The 16,786-nt window shown below is 51.0% G+C and overlaps 1 protein-coding gene across 3 annotated transcripts in view; it reads left to right on the top strand.

The window, feature by feature from the left end:
- The window catches only part of PCGF6 (polycomb group ring finger 6), a 104,792-nt gene that overhangs the window by 45,625 nt on the left and 42,381 nt on the right, over positions 1–16,786 (top strand). For all 3 annotated transcript variants that reach the window (XM_030202812.1, XM_030202811.1, XM_030202810.1), the window contains exon 8: positions 8,886–8,984. In XM_030202812.1, coding sequence (XP_030058672.1) covers positions 8,886–8,984 — 99 coding nt within the window. The remainder of the gene's footprint in view (positions 1–8,885; positions 8,985–16,786) is intronic.

Genomic DNA, 16,786 nt, shown 5'->3' on the forward strand with positions numbered 1-16,786 from the left:
TGAATTTTTTAGCCATTCTTATAAATGTGTTTGGATTTTATTAGACCCCAAAAATGGCATTTCGGTAAATGTCGCGCGCTCATGGACTGACAATCTTTCAGAAAAGGGGGTCTAGATCTGCAACTATTGCAGTTAGAGACCTCAAATTTTTGGAAACTTCGTTTAACACCTGACTCGTGCAACAGATAAAATTTGAACAAAATTGGAGACATGATGGTGGGAAGGTTTAGACCACTTGGCGTGGAATGACCCTTAATTTTTCATGTGTTCAGTTTCTGTTTCAGAGATCTTGCTACAAAGAATTTTCAGAAATGTTTAAGATAGAAAAATAGGTGCATTCTATTATGGGGAGGATTTTGGTGGAATTTAAGATGGATGGCAGTTTGGATAGTGAGGAGGAAATACTATCTTTGGATGTGTCTAAATTTTCTTGAGGATTCATTAGGTACTATTCTCACTCTCTTAGTCTCCTTTTCGTTCAAAATGGATAAACTGAAAGTGCTGAAATTTTTTTTATTTTTTTCAGAATAAAGATATGATGTATTGTGGTTAAAAAACAAATTACCCAGATGTGTCTCAAGTTATGCAGATGCAGTGGCTTGCCCTTAAAGCTAGGGTTCTGGCAGTAGGTGCAACGTTTTAAAAATAAAATATCCCTGTAAATGCTTAGGACCCTGTTTATAAAGCCGCACTCTAGGCGCGTTCGTTAGCGAGCCTACAGCGCGGCTTAGTGAACAGGGCCCTTAGACTGCTTTCGGGAAAACTCATGTTTTTATGAATCCATCTCATTTGGATAAATTCTGTGTAAAGAAGGAGTACCTAGATATTGTAGGGAATATTAGCTTAAGAGTTTAAGGTACCATATTAAAATATTGGAGTTCTGTATTATCCTAAGTTTTCTTACAGATGCTTCTGTATCTCCTTATAATGTGAGTTAATGAGTTTTAATGTTTCCTAGTGATATTTGCCATTTTTTTTGTGCAAATTATACACATTTCTTTGCTTCTTGATAACAAGTATTTAATGGAAATAATAAAAAAAAAATCTCATAATGCCAACATTGGGGAGAGGGGGAGCTAAAGATTAGCACGTATCTGCCACAGGACTCATTTTAATCTTCTGGGCCTTGCTGCAGATAACCTGCACTAATCTTTAGTAAAAGATTCCTAAGAGAAAATCTTTATATTTGTAATATGAATGGATAAATTATTGCTCAAACCTCTGAGAGAGAGTATATATCTGTGAAACTTGGGAATATGGGTATTTATAGACGTTTGCAAATAAGTTCTAATTTGTGCTGACAGTTTTGTATACGTGAATCAAGCTCATTATATGTTGAAATAAGCTTATTACTGTTTAAAATCATGTTTTATATGCACAACTGGACATGGTGGTGGTCATATCAAGGAATTGATGACTGAGGTGTGCCAGTGAGACAGCATGACACATTGCTACAAGGGCATGTATATATTTTTTGATGGTCCCTTGATGCAACATCTGCTATAATAAAACGTCACTGCAGGCACTCACACACCGGTTCGTAACTTCATGGTGGTGAAGCCACAACAATCACCATGTCTTCATGCCCCGCCCTCACATCACACGTGATGACGTTGAGGGCGGAACACGAAAACAAGGCATATCAACGGTGTTTCCCTACTCCTCCCCTTCCAACAAATCCCAGCCGCAAACGACGACGTGCCCATCACCCCGGCCCCTTTCACCACATCGCCCCGCCCATTTCAAGGTACCGGCCCGCCCCCGGTACCACAATTTTCCCCTCATCACCTTCCCTCCCCCCCCTGTCACCTCCCATCCCCTTACGCCACTATCCCTGGTGGTCTAGCGGTACCTGTTCGCTCGGGCAGGAACGAAGGAACCCCCGCTTTCCTGCCCGGAGCGCTGCTGCTAGCTGCCCGGCTGCATCGTGTCTGAGTCCGGCTCTCGGCGAATCAAAATGGCCGCCGAGAGTTGAAGCTGCCTCGCGAGACTTCAACTCTCGGCAGCCATTTTGAAACGCCGAGAGCCGGACTCCCACACGATGCAGCAAGGAAGCTAGCAGCACAGTTACGGGCAGGAAAGAGGGGGCTCTTTCTTTCCTACCCCGACCGAACAGGTACCTCTAGACCACCAGGGAGACAAGCGTAAGGGGAGGGGAAGGGAGTCTGGTGCCGGCTAGGGCCCGTTTCATCAGCGGCAGAAACGGGCCTTTTTTACTAGGGTATATATAAAGAAAGTCATAGTGGAGTTGGATAACAGAACGTTCTATATGATGTTTTGACACGTACATGGCTGCTTTTCTGTCATAAGAAAAGTTAAAAAGAAAAAAAGAATGTAATTCCTGGAGATGTATTTATGTAGCATCTGGTTGCACAGTAATCTGAAAAATAATTCACACATTCTCCGCTGCTTGTTCTCACTGATGGGGTGACGTCCACGGCAGTCCCTCCAATCGGAATCTTCACTAGCAAAGTCCTTTGCTAGCCCTCGCGCGCCCGCGCGCACCGCGCATGCGCAGCCGTCTTCCCGCCCGAAACTGGCTCGAGCCGGCCAGTCTTCTTTCGTCCGCACTCGGTACGGTCGTGTTTTCGCCGTGTCGAGCCCCGGAAAGTCGACCTCGCGCGTCCTTTTTTCGACGTGTTTTTTCTTCGGAAAATCCTCAAAAACTGTTTGGGAAGTGCTCCGGAAGCCCTCTCGGGTTTCGTTTGCCCCTTCCCGTATTTCTTCAGATTTTGCCCCGGTAAGTTTTCTTTCGTCGTCGGGGTAGGCCTCTTTTCGGCCTCGGTCGAGATTTTTCTCCCTCTAAGTTTTGGTGCTCATTTTCGCCATTTCGGCTTTTGATTTCGCCGGCGTGATTTTTCCACCCATGACATCGAAGCCTGCCAGCGGCTTCAAGAAGTGCACCCAGTGCGCCCGGGTAATCTCGCTCACAGATACGCACTCGTCGTGTCTTCAGTGTCTGGGGGCCGAGCACCGTCCTCAGAACTGTAGTCTGTGTTCCCTGTTACAAAGGCGGACTCAGGTAGCGAGATTGGCCCAGTGGAACGTTTTGTTCTCGGGCTCTTCGTCGGCATCGGGGGCATCGAGTGCATCGACGTCGTCAGCGTCCAGACCTTCTTCCTCGGCTGCTAGTGTATCGGGTGCATCGAGGCATCGAGTCTCTGCATCGGCGCTGAGGCATCGGGCGACTGCATCGACGTCGGTGGTACCGGGACCTCGTCTGCTGATGTCGTCGGACGGTGGTGCATCGTCTGGAGTGCAGGTGAGGGCTGTCCATTCCCCTGCTGGTGGCGGTGAGCCTTCTGGTGGGTCTCCCCCTACCCTGAGGGCTCCTGCGGTACAGCCCCCCCGAGACCGACCTCCTTCGGCCTCGGCCCCGAGGAAGCGACGGCTGGATTCTACGTCCTCCTCGTCGGTGCCGGGGAGCTCCGGTGACATGCTTCGGAAGAAGTCGAAGAAGCATCGACACCGGTCTCCTCCCCGCGTCGGCACCGAGAGCTCTGGGTCGCCGAGGGAGTCGGCACCCAGCAGGCATCGGCACCGAGAGGACCGCTCACCCTCTGTTCAGGAGGTGTCGATGCGCTCCACTCTGGACAGCCCGGAACAGCCTCCATGCCAGGAACAGGTTCTGACGTCGACGCCTGCATCGACCTCTCTGCCTTTCTCTGCAGCCGCTCTGAACGAGAGCCTCCGGGCCGTTCTCCCAGAGATTCTGGGAGAGCTGTTGCGCCCTACCCCTCTGGTACCGGCGGTGCTTGCGCCTCCGGTACCGTCGAGCGTGGCGCCGGCTGGCCCATCGCCCGGGGTAAGGTCCCCGACGTCGGTGCCGACTGCGGCCACCTCCCAGGAGGGCTCCCCGACTACGACGGCGGAGGGAGCTTCGCCGATGCGGGCGAGGGAGTCTACCTCTCGACGCCCCCATCGTGGACGTGGCTCCACGGAGTCGAGCCGGGCGAGGTTGCAGACACAGGTTCGTGAACTTGTGTCTGACACCGAAGGTGAGGCCTCGTGGGAGGAAGAGGAAGACCCCAGATATTTCTCTGACGAGGAGTCTGAGGGTCTTCCTTCTGATCCCACTTCCTCCCCTGAAAGACAGCTTTCTCCTCCTGAGAGTCTGTCTTTTGCTTCCTTTGTCCGGGAGATGTCTACGGCCATCCCCTTCCCGGTGGTTGTGGAGGACGAGCCCAGGGCTGAAATGTTTGAGCTCCTGGACTATCCTTCTCCACCTAAGGAAGCGTCCACTGTTCCCTTGCACCATGTCCTAAAAAAGACATTGCTTGCGAACTGGACCAAGCCACTAAGTAATCCCCACATTCCCAAGAAGATCGAGTCCCAGTACCGGATCCATGGGGACCCAGAGCTGATGCGCACCCAGTTGCCTCATGACTCTGGAGTTGTGCATTTGGCCCTAAAGAAGGCTAAGAGTTCTAGGGAGCATGCTTCGGCGCCCCCGGGCAAAGACTCTAGAACCTTAGACTCCTTTGGGAGGAAGGCCTACCATTCTTCTATGCTCGTGGCCAAAATCCAGTCTTACCAGCTCTACACGAGCATACACATGCGGAACAATGTGCGGCAGTTGGCGGGCTTGGTTGATGCGCTCCCCCCTGAGCAAGCCAAGCCTTTTCAGGAGGTGGTCAGGCAGCTGAAGGCGTGCAGAAAATTCCTGGCCAGAGGGGTGTATGACACCTTTGATGTTGCGTCCAGGGCCGCTGCTCAAGGTGTGGTGATGCGCAGGCTCTCATGGCTGCGTGCCTCCGACCTGGAGAATAGACTCCAGCAGCGGATTGCGGACTCGCCTTGCCGTGCGGACAATATTTTTGGAGAGAAGGTCGAACAGGTGGTAGAGCAGCTCCACCAGCGGGATACCGCATTCGACAAGTTCTCCCGCCGGCAGCCTTCAGCATCTACCTCTACAGGTAGAAGATTTTTCGGGGGAAGGAAGACTGGTCCCTACTCTTCTGGCAAGCGTAGGTAAAATCCTCCTTCTCGACAGCCTGTGGCCCAGGCTAAGCCCCAGCGCGCTCGCTCTCGTCAGCAGCGTGCGACTCAGCAAGGCCCCTCGGCTCCCCAGCAAAAGCAAGGGACGGGCTTTTGACTGGCTCCAGCAGAGCATAGCCGACATCCAAGTGTCAGTGCCGGGCGACCTGCCGGTCGGGGGGAGGTTGAAAGCTTTTCACCAAAGGTGGCCTCTCATAACCTCCGATCAGTGGGTTCTGCAAATAGTCCGGCAAGGATACACCCTCAATTTGGCCTCCAAACCTCCAAATTGTCCACCGGGAGCTCAGTCTTACAGCTTCCAGCACAAGCAGGTACTTGCAGAGGAACTCTCCGCCCTTCTCAGCGCCAATGCGGTCGAGCCCGTGCCATCCGGGCAAGAGGGCCTGGGATTCTATTCCAGGTACTTCCTTGTGGAAAAGAAAACAGGGGGGATGCGTCCCATCCTAGACCTAAGGGCCCTGAACAAATATCTCGTAAAAGAAAAGTTCAGGATGCTTTCCCTGGGCACCCTCCTTCCCATGATTCAGGAAAACGATTGGCTATGCTCTCTGGACTTGAAGGATGCCTATACACACATCCCGATACTGCCAGCTCACAGACAGTATCTGCGATTTCAGCTGGGCACACGTCACTTCCAGTACTGTGTGCTACCCTTTGGGCTCGCCTCTGCGCCCAGGGTGTTCACAAAGTGCTTGGCTGTAGTAGCAGCGGCACTTCGCAGGCTGGGGGTGCACGTGTTCCCATATCTCGACGATTGGCTGGTGAAGAACACATCCGAGGCAGGAGCCCTGCAGTTCATGCAGATGACTATTCGCCTCCTGGAGCTACTGGGGTTTGTGATAAATTACCCAAAGTCCCATCTCCTCCCAGTGCAGAAACTCGAGTTCATAGGAGCTCTGCTGGATTCTCAGACGGCTCGCGCCTACCTCCCAGAGGTGAGGGCCAGCAACTTGTTGTCCCTCGTCTCGCGGGTACGAGCGTCGCAGCAGATCACAGCTCGGCAGATGTTGAGATTGCTGGGCCACATGGCCTCCACAGTTCATGTGACTCCCATGGCCCGCCTTCACATGAGATCTGCTCAATGGACCCTAGCTTCCCAGTGGTTTCAAGCTGCTGGGGATCTAGAAGACGTGATCCACCTGTCCACGAGTTTTCTCGCATCCCTGTATTGGTGGACGATTTGGTCCAATTTGACTCTGGGACGTCCTTTCCAAATTCCTCAGCCACAAAAAGTGCTGACCACAGATGCGTCTCTCCTGGGATGGGGAGCTCATGTCGATGGGCTTCACACCCAAGGAAGCTGGTCCCTCCAGGAACGCGATCTACAGATCAATCTTCTGGAGTTGCGAGCGATCTGGAACGCTCTGAAGGCTTTCAGAGATCGGCTGTCCCACCAAATTATCCAAATTCAGACAGACAACCAGGTTGCCATGTACTACGTCAACAAGCAGGGGGGCACCGGATCTCGCCCCCTGTGTCAGGAAGCCGTCAGCATGTGGCTCTGGGCTCGCCGTCACGGCATGGTGCTCCAAGCCACATATCTGGCAGGCGTAAACAACAGTCTGGCCGACAGATTGAGCAGGATTATGCAACCTCACGAGTGGTCGCTCAACTCCCGAGTGGTGCGCCAGATCTTCCAAGCGTGGGGCACCCCCTTGGTGGATCTCTTCGCATCTCGAGCCAACCACAAAGTCCCTCAGTTCTGTTCCAGGCTTCAGGCCCACGGCAGACTGGCATCGGATGCCTTCCTCCTGAATTGGAGGGAGGGTCTGCTGTATGCTTATCCTCCCATTCCTCTGGTGGGGAAGACTTTGCTGAAACTCAAGCAAGACCGAGGCACCATGATTCTGATTGATCCTTTTTGGCCTCGTCAGATCTGGTTCCCTCTTCTTCTGGAGTTATCCTCCGAAGAACCGTGGAGATTGGAGTGTTTTCCGACCCTCATCACGCAGGACGAAGGGGCTCTTCTGCATCCCAGCCTCCGGTTCCTGGCTCTCACGGCCTGGATGTTGAGAGCGTAGACTTTGCCTCTTTGGGTCTGTCAGAGGGTGTCTCCCGCATCTTGCTTGCTTCCAGGAAAGATTCCACTAAGAGGAGTTACTTCTTTCTATGGAGGAGGTTTGCCGTCTGGTGTGACAGCAAAGCCCTAGATCCTCGCTCTTGTCCTACACAGACCCTGCTTGAATACCTTCTGCACTTGTCTGAGTCTGGCCTCAAGACCAACTCTGAAAGGGTTAACCTTAGTGCAATCAGTGCATACCATTACCATGTGGAAGGTAAGCCGATCTCGGGACAGCCTTTAGTTGTTCGCTTCATGAGAGGTTTGCTTTTGTCAAAGCCCCCTGTCAAGCCTCCTACAGTGTCATGGGATCTCAATGTCGTTCTCACCCAGCTGATGAAACCTCCTTTTGAGCCACTGAATTCCTGCCATCTGAAGTACTTGACCTGGAAGGTCATTTTCTTGGTGGCAGTTACTTCAGCTCGTAGAGTCCGTGAGCTTCAGGCCCTGGTAGCCCAGGCCCCTTACACCAAATTTCATCATAACAGAGTAGTCCTCCGCACTCACCCTAAGTTCTTGCCTAAGGTCGTGTCAGAGTTCCATCTGAACCAGTCAATTGTCTTGCCAACATTTTTTCCCCGTCCTCATTCCTGCCCTGCTGAACGTCAGCTGCACACATTGGACTGCAAGAGAGCATTGGCCTTCTATCTGGAGCGGACACAGCCCAACAGACAGTCCGCCCAATTGTTTGTTTCTTTTGATCCCAATAGGAGGGGAGTGGCTGTGGGGAAACGCACCATATCCAATTGGCTAGCAGATTGCATTTCCTTCACTTACGCCCAGGCGGGGCTGGCTCTTGAGGGTCATGTCACGGCTCATAATGTTAGAGCCATGGCTGTGTCGGTAGCCCACTTGAAGTCAGCCTCCATTGAAGAAATTTGCAAAGCTGCGACGTGGTCTTCGGTCCACACATTCACATCTCATTACTGCCTGCAGCAGGATACCCGACGCGACAGTCGGTTCGGGCAGTCAGTTCTTCAGAACCTGTTTGGGCTTTAGGATCCAACTCCACCCCCCGAGGGCCCTGTTTGTTCTGTTCCAGGCTGCACTCTCAGTTAGTTGGTAAATTTTTTAGGTCAATCTCAGTTATGTCCTCGCCGTTGCGAGGCCCAATTGACCATGGTTGTTGTTTTGAGTGAGCCTGGGGGCTAGGGATACCCCATCAGTGAGAACAAGCAGCCTGCTTGTCCTCGGAGAAAGCGAATGCTACATACCTGTAGAAGGTATTCTCCGAGGACAGCAGGCTGATTGTTCTCACAAACCCGCCCGCCTCCCCTTTGGAGTTGTGTCTTCCCTTCTCTTTGTATTGCTACATATGAGACTGGCCGGCTCGAGCCGGTTTCGGGCGGGAAGACGGCCGCGCATGCGCGGTGCGCGCGAGGGCTAGCAAAGGACTTTGCTAGTGAAGATTCCGATTGGAGGGGCTGCCGTGGACGTCACCCCATCAGTGAGAACAATCAGCCTGCTGTCCTCGGAGAATACCTTCTACAGGTATGTAGCATTCGCTTTGTGCTTACCTCAGAGACTGCACTGTAAAATTAATTAATAAAAGCACAAGGTGGTAATGTAGCTCAGTAATTGATGGATTGAAGACATTGCTAAACTTGATCTGATCCAGTTCTGCATTCTTTGGCATTATGAACCTTTAACTAGCCATCATTTACTATGTTTCTATATAAAGCTGACTTTTCTGCAGGCATGTATTGAAAGGTTCATGCTATCAGTAATGGCAACAACATACCTGAATAAATGTCACGATGTATATGTGTGGTAGTTGAAGCATTGTCAGTAATTACTCTATAACATGTCTTTACTTTTTATTTTTTAGCCCTTGGAGAAGAAGTTTGTGCGGGTTTCAGGGGAAGCGACAATTGGACATGTTGAAAAATTCCTCAGGAGGAAATTGGAACTTAACCCAATCTGTCAGGTATGTGTGAAGGTTCCACGGTGACTTCATTCTCTCCTCTCATCTGTTATATCTGAAAACACTAACTCCATATGCACTTTTAAACGGGAAGTTTATTTACCAGAGTCATTCTTACAACATAGCTTTACACATTGGCGTATCCACTTGGGGGCCTGGGCCCCTCCAATTTGGATTTGGGACCCCCCCCCAAGTCTGTTGGTTTGGCTGGTGGGGGGGGGGGTCCCCAAGCCCTGTCAGCAGAAGCCTTCCTCCAGCAATGTTCACCTCTGTGCACACCGATGGGGTGGGGGTGGGGGGCCGCAGGGCAGGCATCACAGAGGCGAACATCATTGGAGGAGGCGGGGCTTGGAGACCTCTGCCAGCCCAGGTATGTGGAGTTGTGATTGGGGTGGAGAGCAGTGAGGAGGCCTGGTAAAATGTGCTAGGTGCCTGGCTTGTACATATTATCTTCAAAAAAAATGCTGAAAAATCTAACTCTGTGTGGTTTACTAAACTCCCTAGTTTCTTCAATATGTACATGGTAGGAAGTCCTTCTTGGTTGCTATCTGTCCTGTATAGGCTGTCCTGGCTAAAAATATTTCTGTTGAAGGTTCCAGATTCTTTCTCGGCTGCCCTTTATTTCCTGTACTTCCCCTTCTGGAGCATGGTTTATGTTTGGGTTCAATACCTCCTGTTCCTAAGACTCAAACTCCTGAGGTGTATTAGCTTGTTTTTTTTTTTGCAAGGCATATTAACATTCAGGAACATTAGCTTATTTCCTTGTCCCCAGAGAGCTTATATTCTGTTTCTACCTGAGACAGTGGTGCTTTGCCCACTGTCCTAATCACTAGGCTACTCCACTACCTCTAAAGTGAATTTCCCTATTACAAACTTAGATTGTGAACCTACTAAGGACAGAAAAAAGTATCTGTATACTGTAGATGTAAACCACTTTGGTTGCACACACAGAAAGGTGGCAATATAAAGACCCTTAACCCTTCTTTTGGAATCTTTCACTTTTACTCATGGGAGTCTTCCTGTATTCTAGGTGGCCTGCATGAAGCGAAAACGCCATGTATCTCCCACTCATGGTGTGTGTTTCTAAACATTCTTTGAGAATCTCATTTTTCTACACCCTGTTCTTTATGAAAGGAATCTGCATTCAGCATACTCTTCTCTGGCCTCTCACCCTGATGTCATATGACTACAATGATTGAGTAACTTGAGAGTTTGTATCTTTCGATGTAGAGGAGCATAGTATGTTAGAAAAATAATTGATATTTGTCTTACCAAAGCCCCACTTCATTCTAAAGCATTCATTCCCTAGCAGTGTAGTCCTTCCCTTGAAAGAGTGTTTTGCTTAAATACAGCTGGCCAGAGAACAGAGTAAGAAGGAAATGTTGGGTGGGGGGGGGGGGAGTAGAGAAATAGATATCACTAGTAATGTATGCGCCCAGCTACTCACCCTTTTTATTCAGGTTTAATGCACTTAATTTACACAATGTGTGTTTCAGTGCCTATCTCTGCAAGACAATCCTACCAAATCTCTCTCACCATATGTGAAAGTTCCATACTAGCTATGTTGTTTTCCTTCACCTTTGGCTTCTGGACTCAGAATCTGAAACCACTTTCACTTTTCATCAAAGGAGTTTTATTTATAAGAGAAATTGTATACAAGAACCACAAGAAACAAAACTCTAGCTCTACTTGAGCAGTTTACCTAGCTGCCCAAAGTTTCTTCTCCGACTGTATCGTGTAGGAAGTCCCCTTTTCAGCAATAACGTCTGCTCTCTTCTGTCTGTGCAAGGAAACATGCTGTCAAAGGAGTCTGGAGTCTTTGGGCCCTCACGTCTTTAAAATGAATTCACCTTTTGAAATGACCTTCACCCTGGAGAGTTTTCCTGGTGCGCTCTCTGGTGCATGGATGATGATGGTAATCTCCACTACAGTGCACTGAATGTCTTCGTGTTTTATTATAAAACTATCTGCCCAATAGTCAACGCGATATAAGCAGGCAGAAGAGCCTCCTGCCTACTTAAATTGCTTGGGACTCCCAACGGCCGTTATTCAGCAGCACTTAACTGGGCGGTGCCGCTGAATATCTGTTCTCATAGGCCACATTTAAAGTGGGCATGTCAGAGGCGGAGTTGGGAAGGAGCCTGCAGTTATGCCTTTGCCGGCAGTATTCGGTGCTGGTACCTGCATAGCTAACTGGGAGAATTTAGGACAGCTTCAAAGCTGTCTAAAATTCATCCAATTAAGTTATATGGGACCTGACTAAATATTGGCCAGGACCCACATAACTTTTTACATCGACCAGCCCCTCTGATTTCTCCCCCCCTCCCCCCCCCAAAAAAAAAAAAATCTCACCCCTCGAGCCTACCTAGGATCCCTGGTGATCCAGCAAGGATGGGAGCAAAGCCCACTCATTTCTGCCCCTAATAGCTGCCGTAGCAAAATGACTGATATAACCTCTAGCGGTACTTGATAGTACTGTTAGTCGGCTGCAAGAGTTCATGGAGTCACTAAGGGCAGGAACGAGTGGTGTTCACTCTTGACCCCACTAGACCACTAGGGATCCCAGGTAGGAGGGGGGGGGGGCTTTTGGGACCAGGAGATGTGAGGGGGTTTGATCCTTGCTGAGGGAAGGGAAAATCAGGAGGGCAGGCTAGTTCAAGTGGATTGGAGGAGGGGAGTGCAGAAGTGCTTGGAAGGACTAAGGACTGGACCATATTTAAAAAAAAAAAAAAAAAGTTATGCAGGTCTCAGCTGACATCCAGCCAGGGCCCACCCACATCACTGTCTGAATATTGGCCTGGACCACATAAGCTGCAGTGCCCAGGACAAACTTGATTAGCCCTGGATATTCAGTGCTGCTGCCCAGACATAACCTGAATATCCAGGACTAATTTAGCTACCGAGAGCATTTTTTAAAAAGTTGGCCACCACTGGCTGAATACTGATTTACATATTTTTAGCCATATTTAATACTTTTCTGGACAAGAAGAAACATAGTATAACATACAGTTCTCTGTGCCTTGAGTTCATCTCTGCAAACTTTATCCTAATTTCCCAACTGAGAGATTATCAATCGTAAAATGCTGCACCTTTCAGTGTAATAATGCTCCTGCTTCATGGAATGAACTTCTTTGGAAATTTGCTCAGAGCATTCATATTTAGAGCCCTGTTTACTAAACTGTGTTATAGGCGCATTAGCTCTTTTAAAATGTGTTAACCATGTACGCGCATAAACCGTGGCATTCTGACAGAGGTCACCAAAAATAAACTAATGAACTTTTCAAAAATCTTACTCGTAGAGAATATCACAAGTCAACTGATGTTTTAACTTCCAGGGGAAGTGAGTTACAGACGCATTTCACTAGAACACTCAGAAGTACATTCTGCTTCCAAGGTGGTTACAGTAGGGTATAAAATATCCAAGTTAAAAATCCAGCTCTGTGCAAGGTGTCATGGAAGTAGACCACAATTCTTTTAGTAGAAATAGTAAAGATTCCCAGCATTCATTGGGAACATTCAGAAAAGGATGATCTATTCAGTTTTGATATAAGATATCTAGATAGATTTATTTATTTTGACATTTATACCCTCATTATCCAGAACTTCCTCCATGACCCTCCAGACCGGTCAAGACGCGTGGGTTATGTCCTCCTACCAGCAGAGGGAGACTGAGAAACACTGAGCTTTTGAATACTGTATATATAACCTGTGCAGTACATCCACTAGCCAGTATTTTCTCAGTCTCAGCAGAGGTAGATGGACAGCCTGTGCAGTCTTCAATAGTCTGGTGAGGTAGTTTGATTATACGGTTAATGGATTTGTTCTCTTATTGCCAAATTTAATTTGTTTTGACTATTCCCTGTACGTGGTAAAAAAAAAAAAAAAGTAAGTGCTTCGGGGCCCTGGGTCCGGTGGGGCCCAGTTTTCCCCCCTGGGGTGTTACACCTGTGTTCAGGTCCCTCCCCCTGTGCTGCTCTCTTTGGAGACTCTGGCAGCTTTGTGCCTCGGCTGCTTTTCTAATATTGTAGCCTTGAGAGCCCCTCACTTCTCAGCTGCCAAAATTTGGGTGATGTCTCTTTAAGAGCTATCTGAAGCTATTTCTAGATAGGAACGGACGGCAGGTTCGTTTCCTGTTGGTAGCGAGTGAGAGCAGTGCGAGTGCTTGTGCTGGGGAAGCGGTGAGTGAGAGATTTTGCGCCGTTTTGCACAGCGTGTTGGGAGCTTCGGGGTCATGGCAGGCAAACTCCTCCGCTGTCGCGCGTGCTCGCGCCGAGGAGTAGAAGCTCCGGGAGGTCAGTGCCGGTTGTGCGGCGAACCGAAGCAGGCCTCGCCGATGGCGGCACCCCCGGTGTTGATTGCGGAGGTTCCAGCGAGTTCGGGGGTGTCGGCGGCTGGAGCACCGGCAGGGACGGCTTCAGCGAATTTAGTTTTGGCGGGAACGTCCGCCATTTTGGATTCTGCGCGTCCCGCGGAATCAGCTGTTTTTGGCCCTGCTGCTCCCGGATCGGCTCCGAAGGTGGTGCCTGAGGGTACAGGAGGCGTTGGTTTTCCTCCGGATTTTGTGTGGACCCTCTATCAAGCCTGGAAGGCGGGACCCCCACCTTTAGGGGAGGGGTCTAGTTCGGCACTGGCTAAGAGGCCTCGGTTTGAGTGGGACGACGAGGAGGGATTCTCTCCTGTAGGATCCGAAGGTGCTTTTAGTGATATAGGGGACCCTGAGGGATTTGAGGGTCCTCAGGATCCGGAGGTGGTGGTTCCTGGGGAGGGTCCCTCTGTAGTGAGGATTTTTCACAGGGAGGAGCTTGCGGAGCTCATTGAGCAGGTCTCTTCCACCCTTAAGTTTGAACAGCCAGAGGCGGCTTTGGGGGAGGCTAGACAGGTGGACCCCTTGGTTAAGGGGATTCAGCGGCAGGCTAGGTCCTTTCCCATGAATAAGGACCTCCGGGATATGGTGTTTCAAGAGTGGCATTCGCCGGATTCTCCCTGTAAAGTGTCTAAAGCAATGTCTAGACTGTACCCGCTCCCACAGGAAGATAGACATTCCTTTAAGGCACCCACAGTAGATGCGGTGGTGACAGCAGTTACAAAAGCCACGGCTATTCCGGTGGACGGGGGGACTGCTCTCCGGGATCCCCAGGATAGGAGGCTTGAGTCCTTCCTCAAGCGGAGTTTCGATTTGTCGGCCCTGGCCCTGCAGGCCTCGGTTTGTGGGGGGCTGGTTGCGCGGGCGTGTTTCCGATGGGCCGAGAAGCTGCTTGATGATTCGGTGGAGGTTGGGACCTCCGGGGTGCAGGAATTAGCCAAATTGGAAATGGGATCGTCCTTTTTGTCTGATGCGCTTTATGATTTGCTCCGTGCCTCGGCCAAGAATATGGCTATGCTGGTGGGGGCACGTAGGGCACTGTGGTTGCGAGGTTGGGTCGCAGATGCGGCCTCCAAAGCCAAGCTTTGTTCTCTTCCTTTTAAGGAGTCCATGCTTTTTGGTGAGGATTTGGATAAGTTGGTGCGCGGGCTCAGCGATGCCAAGGCCCCTCGTCTTCCGGATTTTCGTCCTAAGGCGGCTTCCAGGGGTACTTCCTCCCGAGGTCGGTTTAAGGAGGCTCGCCGGTATAGGCCCGGGAGGACTAGTGGGTCCTTTAGAGGTCGGTTCTTTCAGCGCACTCAGTCCTTTCGTGGGAATCGGCGCGGAGGGCGTGATTTTCCCGCAGGAGGACAGGTGTCGGGGCGTAATTTGCAATGAAGGTGTGCGGGTCCAGGCTCTGGTTCGGGTAGGGGCTCGGCTGAGTCTGTTTTACCAGGACTGGGCCCAAATCACTTCGGATCAGTGGGTTCTCGAGGTGGTGCGAGACGGATACGCTGTGGAGTTCGACGGCTCACCTCCCGAAAGGTTCCTGGAGTCTCCTTGTCATTCGAAGCTCAAGCGGGCAGCGGTGCGGGACACTCTGGCTTGCTTGATCAGTCTGGGGGCGGTTGTTCCTGTTCCCGCCGCTTGGGCTGCTATTCAATCTATTTTGTGGTCCCGAAGAAGGAGGATGCCTTTCGGCCTATCTTAGATCTGAAGGCAGTCAATGCAGCTCTCAGAGTCCTCTCTTTTCGCATGGAGACATTGAGGTCGGTCATTGTCGCGGTGCAGGAAGGGGAGTTTCTCACGTCTTTGGATTTGACGGAGGCTTATCTGCACATCCCCATTCGGGCTGCTCATCAGCGATTTCTGCGCTTTGCGGTTTTAGGAAAGCATTTTCAGTTTTGTGCTCTGCCTTTCGGATTAGCAACGGCTCCTCGAACATTTTCCAAGATCATGGTTGTAGTGGCGGCGGCCTTGCGGAAGCAGGGTATTCTGGTGCACCCCTACCTGGACGATTGGTTGATTCGGGCCAAGTCCCAGTCGGAGAGCGAGGTGTCTACTGCTCGGGTGGTGCAGTTTCTTCAGTCTCTGGGCTGGGTAGTGAACTTCGGCAAGAGTCACCTGGTGCAGTCGCTGGAGTATCTGGGGGTTCTTTTTGATACCAGGAATGGTCGAGTCTTCCTGCCCGGCCCTCGGATTCGCAAGTTGCAGGGTCAGATTCGTCTGTTTCTGTCGGAGGCGGCTCCGACGGCCCGGGAGTATCTGCAAGTCCTGGGGTTGATGGCGGCCACCATAGAGGTAGTTCCATCGGCCCGGGCGCACATGCGGCAATTGCAGTCAGCTCTTCTCAGTCGGTGGTCATCTCTGTCGCAGGGGTTGGACGTGCGCCTTCAGCTGCTGGTAAGCCCACACCTCAGTCTCCGGTGGTGGCTAGACCCAGGAAATCTGGAAAAGGGAATGCCGTTGGAGGCTCCACAGTGGGTGGTCCTCGTCACAGACGCCAGTCTTCAGGGCTGGGGAGCTCATTGTCTCGGTCAGGTAGCTCAAGGTCGCTGGTCTCAGGTAGAAGCTCAGTGGTCCATCAATCGTTTGGAAACTCGGGCCATTCGGCTGGCGCTTCTGGCGTTTCAGAGTGTGCTGTTGCGGAAAGCAGTCCGGGTGTTCTGCGATAACGCCACCGCCGTGGCTTATGTCAACCGTCAGGGGGGCACAAAGAGTCAGGCGGTCGCGGAGGAGGCGGCGCTGTTGTGTCAATGGGCGGAGGTTCATCTTCTAGCGCTCTCCGCGGCACATGTGGCTGGAGTAGACAACGTGGAGGCAGATTACCTAAGCAGGCATTCTCTAGACCCAGGAGAGTGGGCGCTTCATCGGTCGGTGTTCAATCGCATTGTGTCGGTCTGGGGACTTCCCGTGATGGATCTTATGGCAACGGCCCGCAATACTCAGGTTCAGAGGTTTTTCAGTTGACGGAGGGATCCTCGAGCGGAAGGCATAGATGCGCTCCTGATGCCTTGGCCGCAGGAGTTGCTGTATGTGTTTCCTCCATGGCCGTTGGTCGGTCGAGTGGTTCAGCGCATCGCTCGGCACCCCGGTCAAGTGATTTTGTTAGCCCCGAATTGGCCGCGTCGGCCGTGGTACGGAGATCTGGTTCGGTTGGCAGTAGCGGACCCTCTGCCGTTGTCAGATTCAGTGGTGTTGTGTCAGGGACCGATAGTTATGCCAGATCCGGATCGGTTCTCGCTTACGGCCTGGCTCTTGAGAGGCACAGGTTAAGGAAGAAAGGTTTTTCGTCCAGGGTTATCGATACGATGTTGAGTTCGCGTAGGCAGTCCACTTCGTTGGCGTATGTCCGGGTCTGGAGAGTATTTGAGCATTGGTGTGCAGGTCGACAAGTTCTTCCCTTTCGAGCGTCGGTGACAGATGTCTTGGAGTTTTTGCAGGATGGTATGGACAGGGGTCT

Source organism: Microcaecilia unicolor, chromosome 5 (genome assembly GCF_901765095.1).
Source record: "Microcaecilia unicolor chromosome 5, aMicUni1.1, whole genome shotgun sequence".
Lineage (NCBI taxonomy): Eukaryota > Metazoa > Chordata > Amphibia > Gymnophiona > Siphonopidae > Microcaecilia > Microcaecilia unicolor.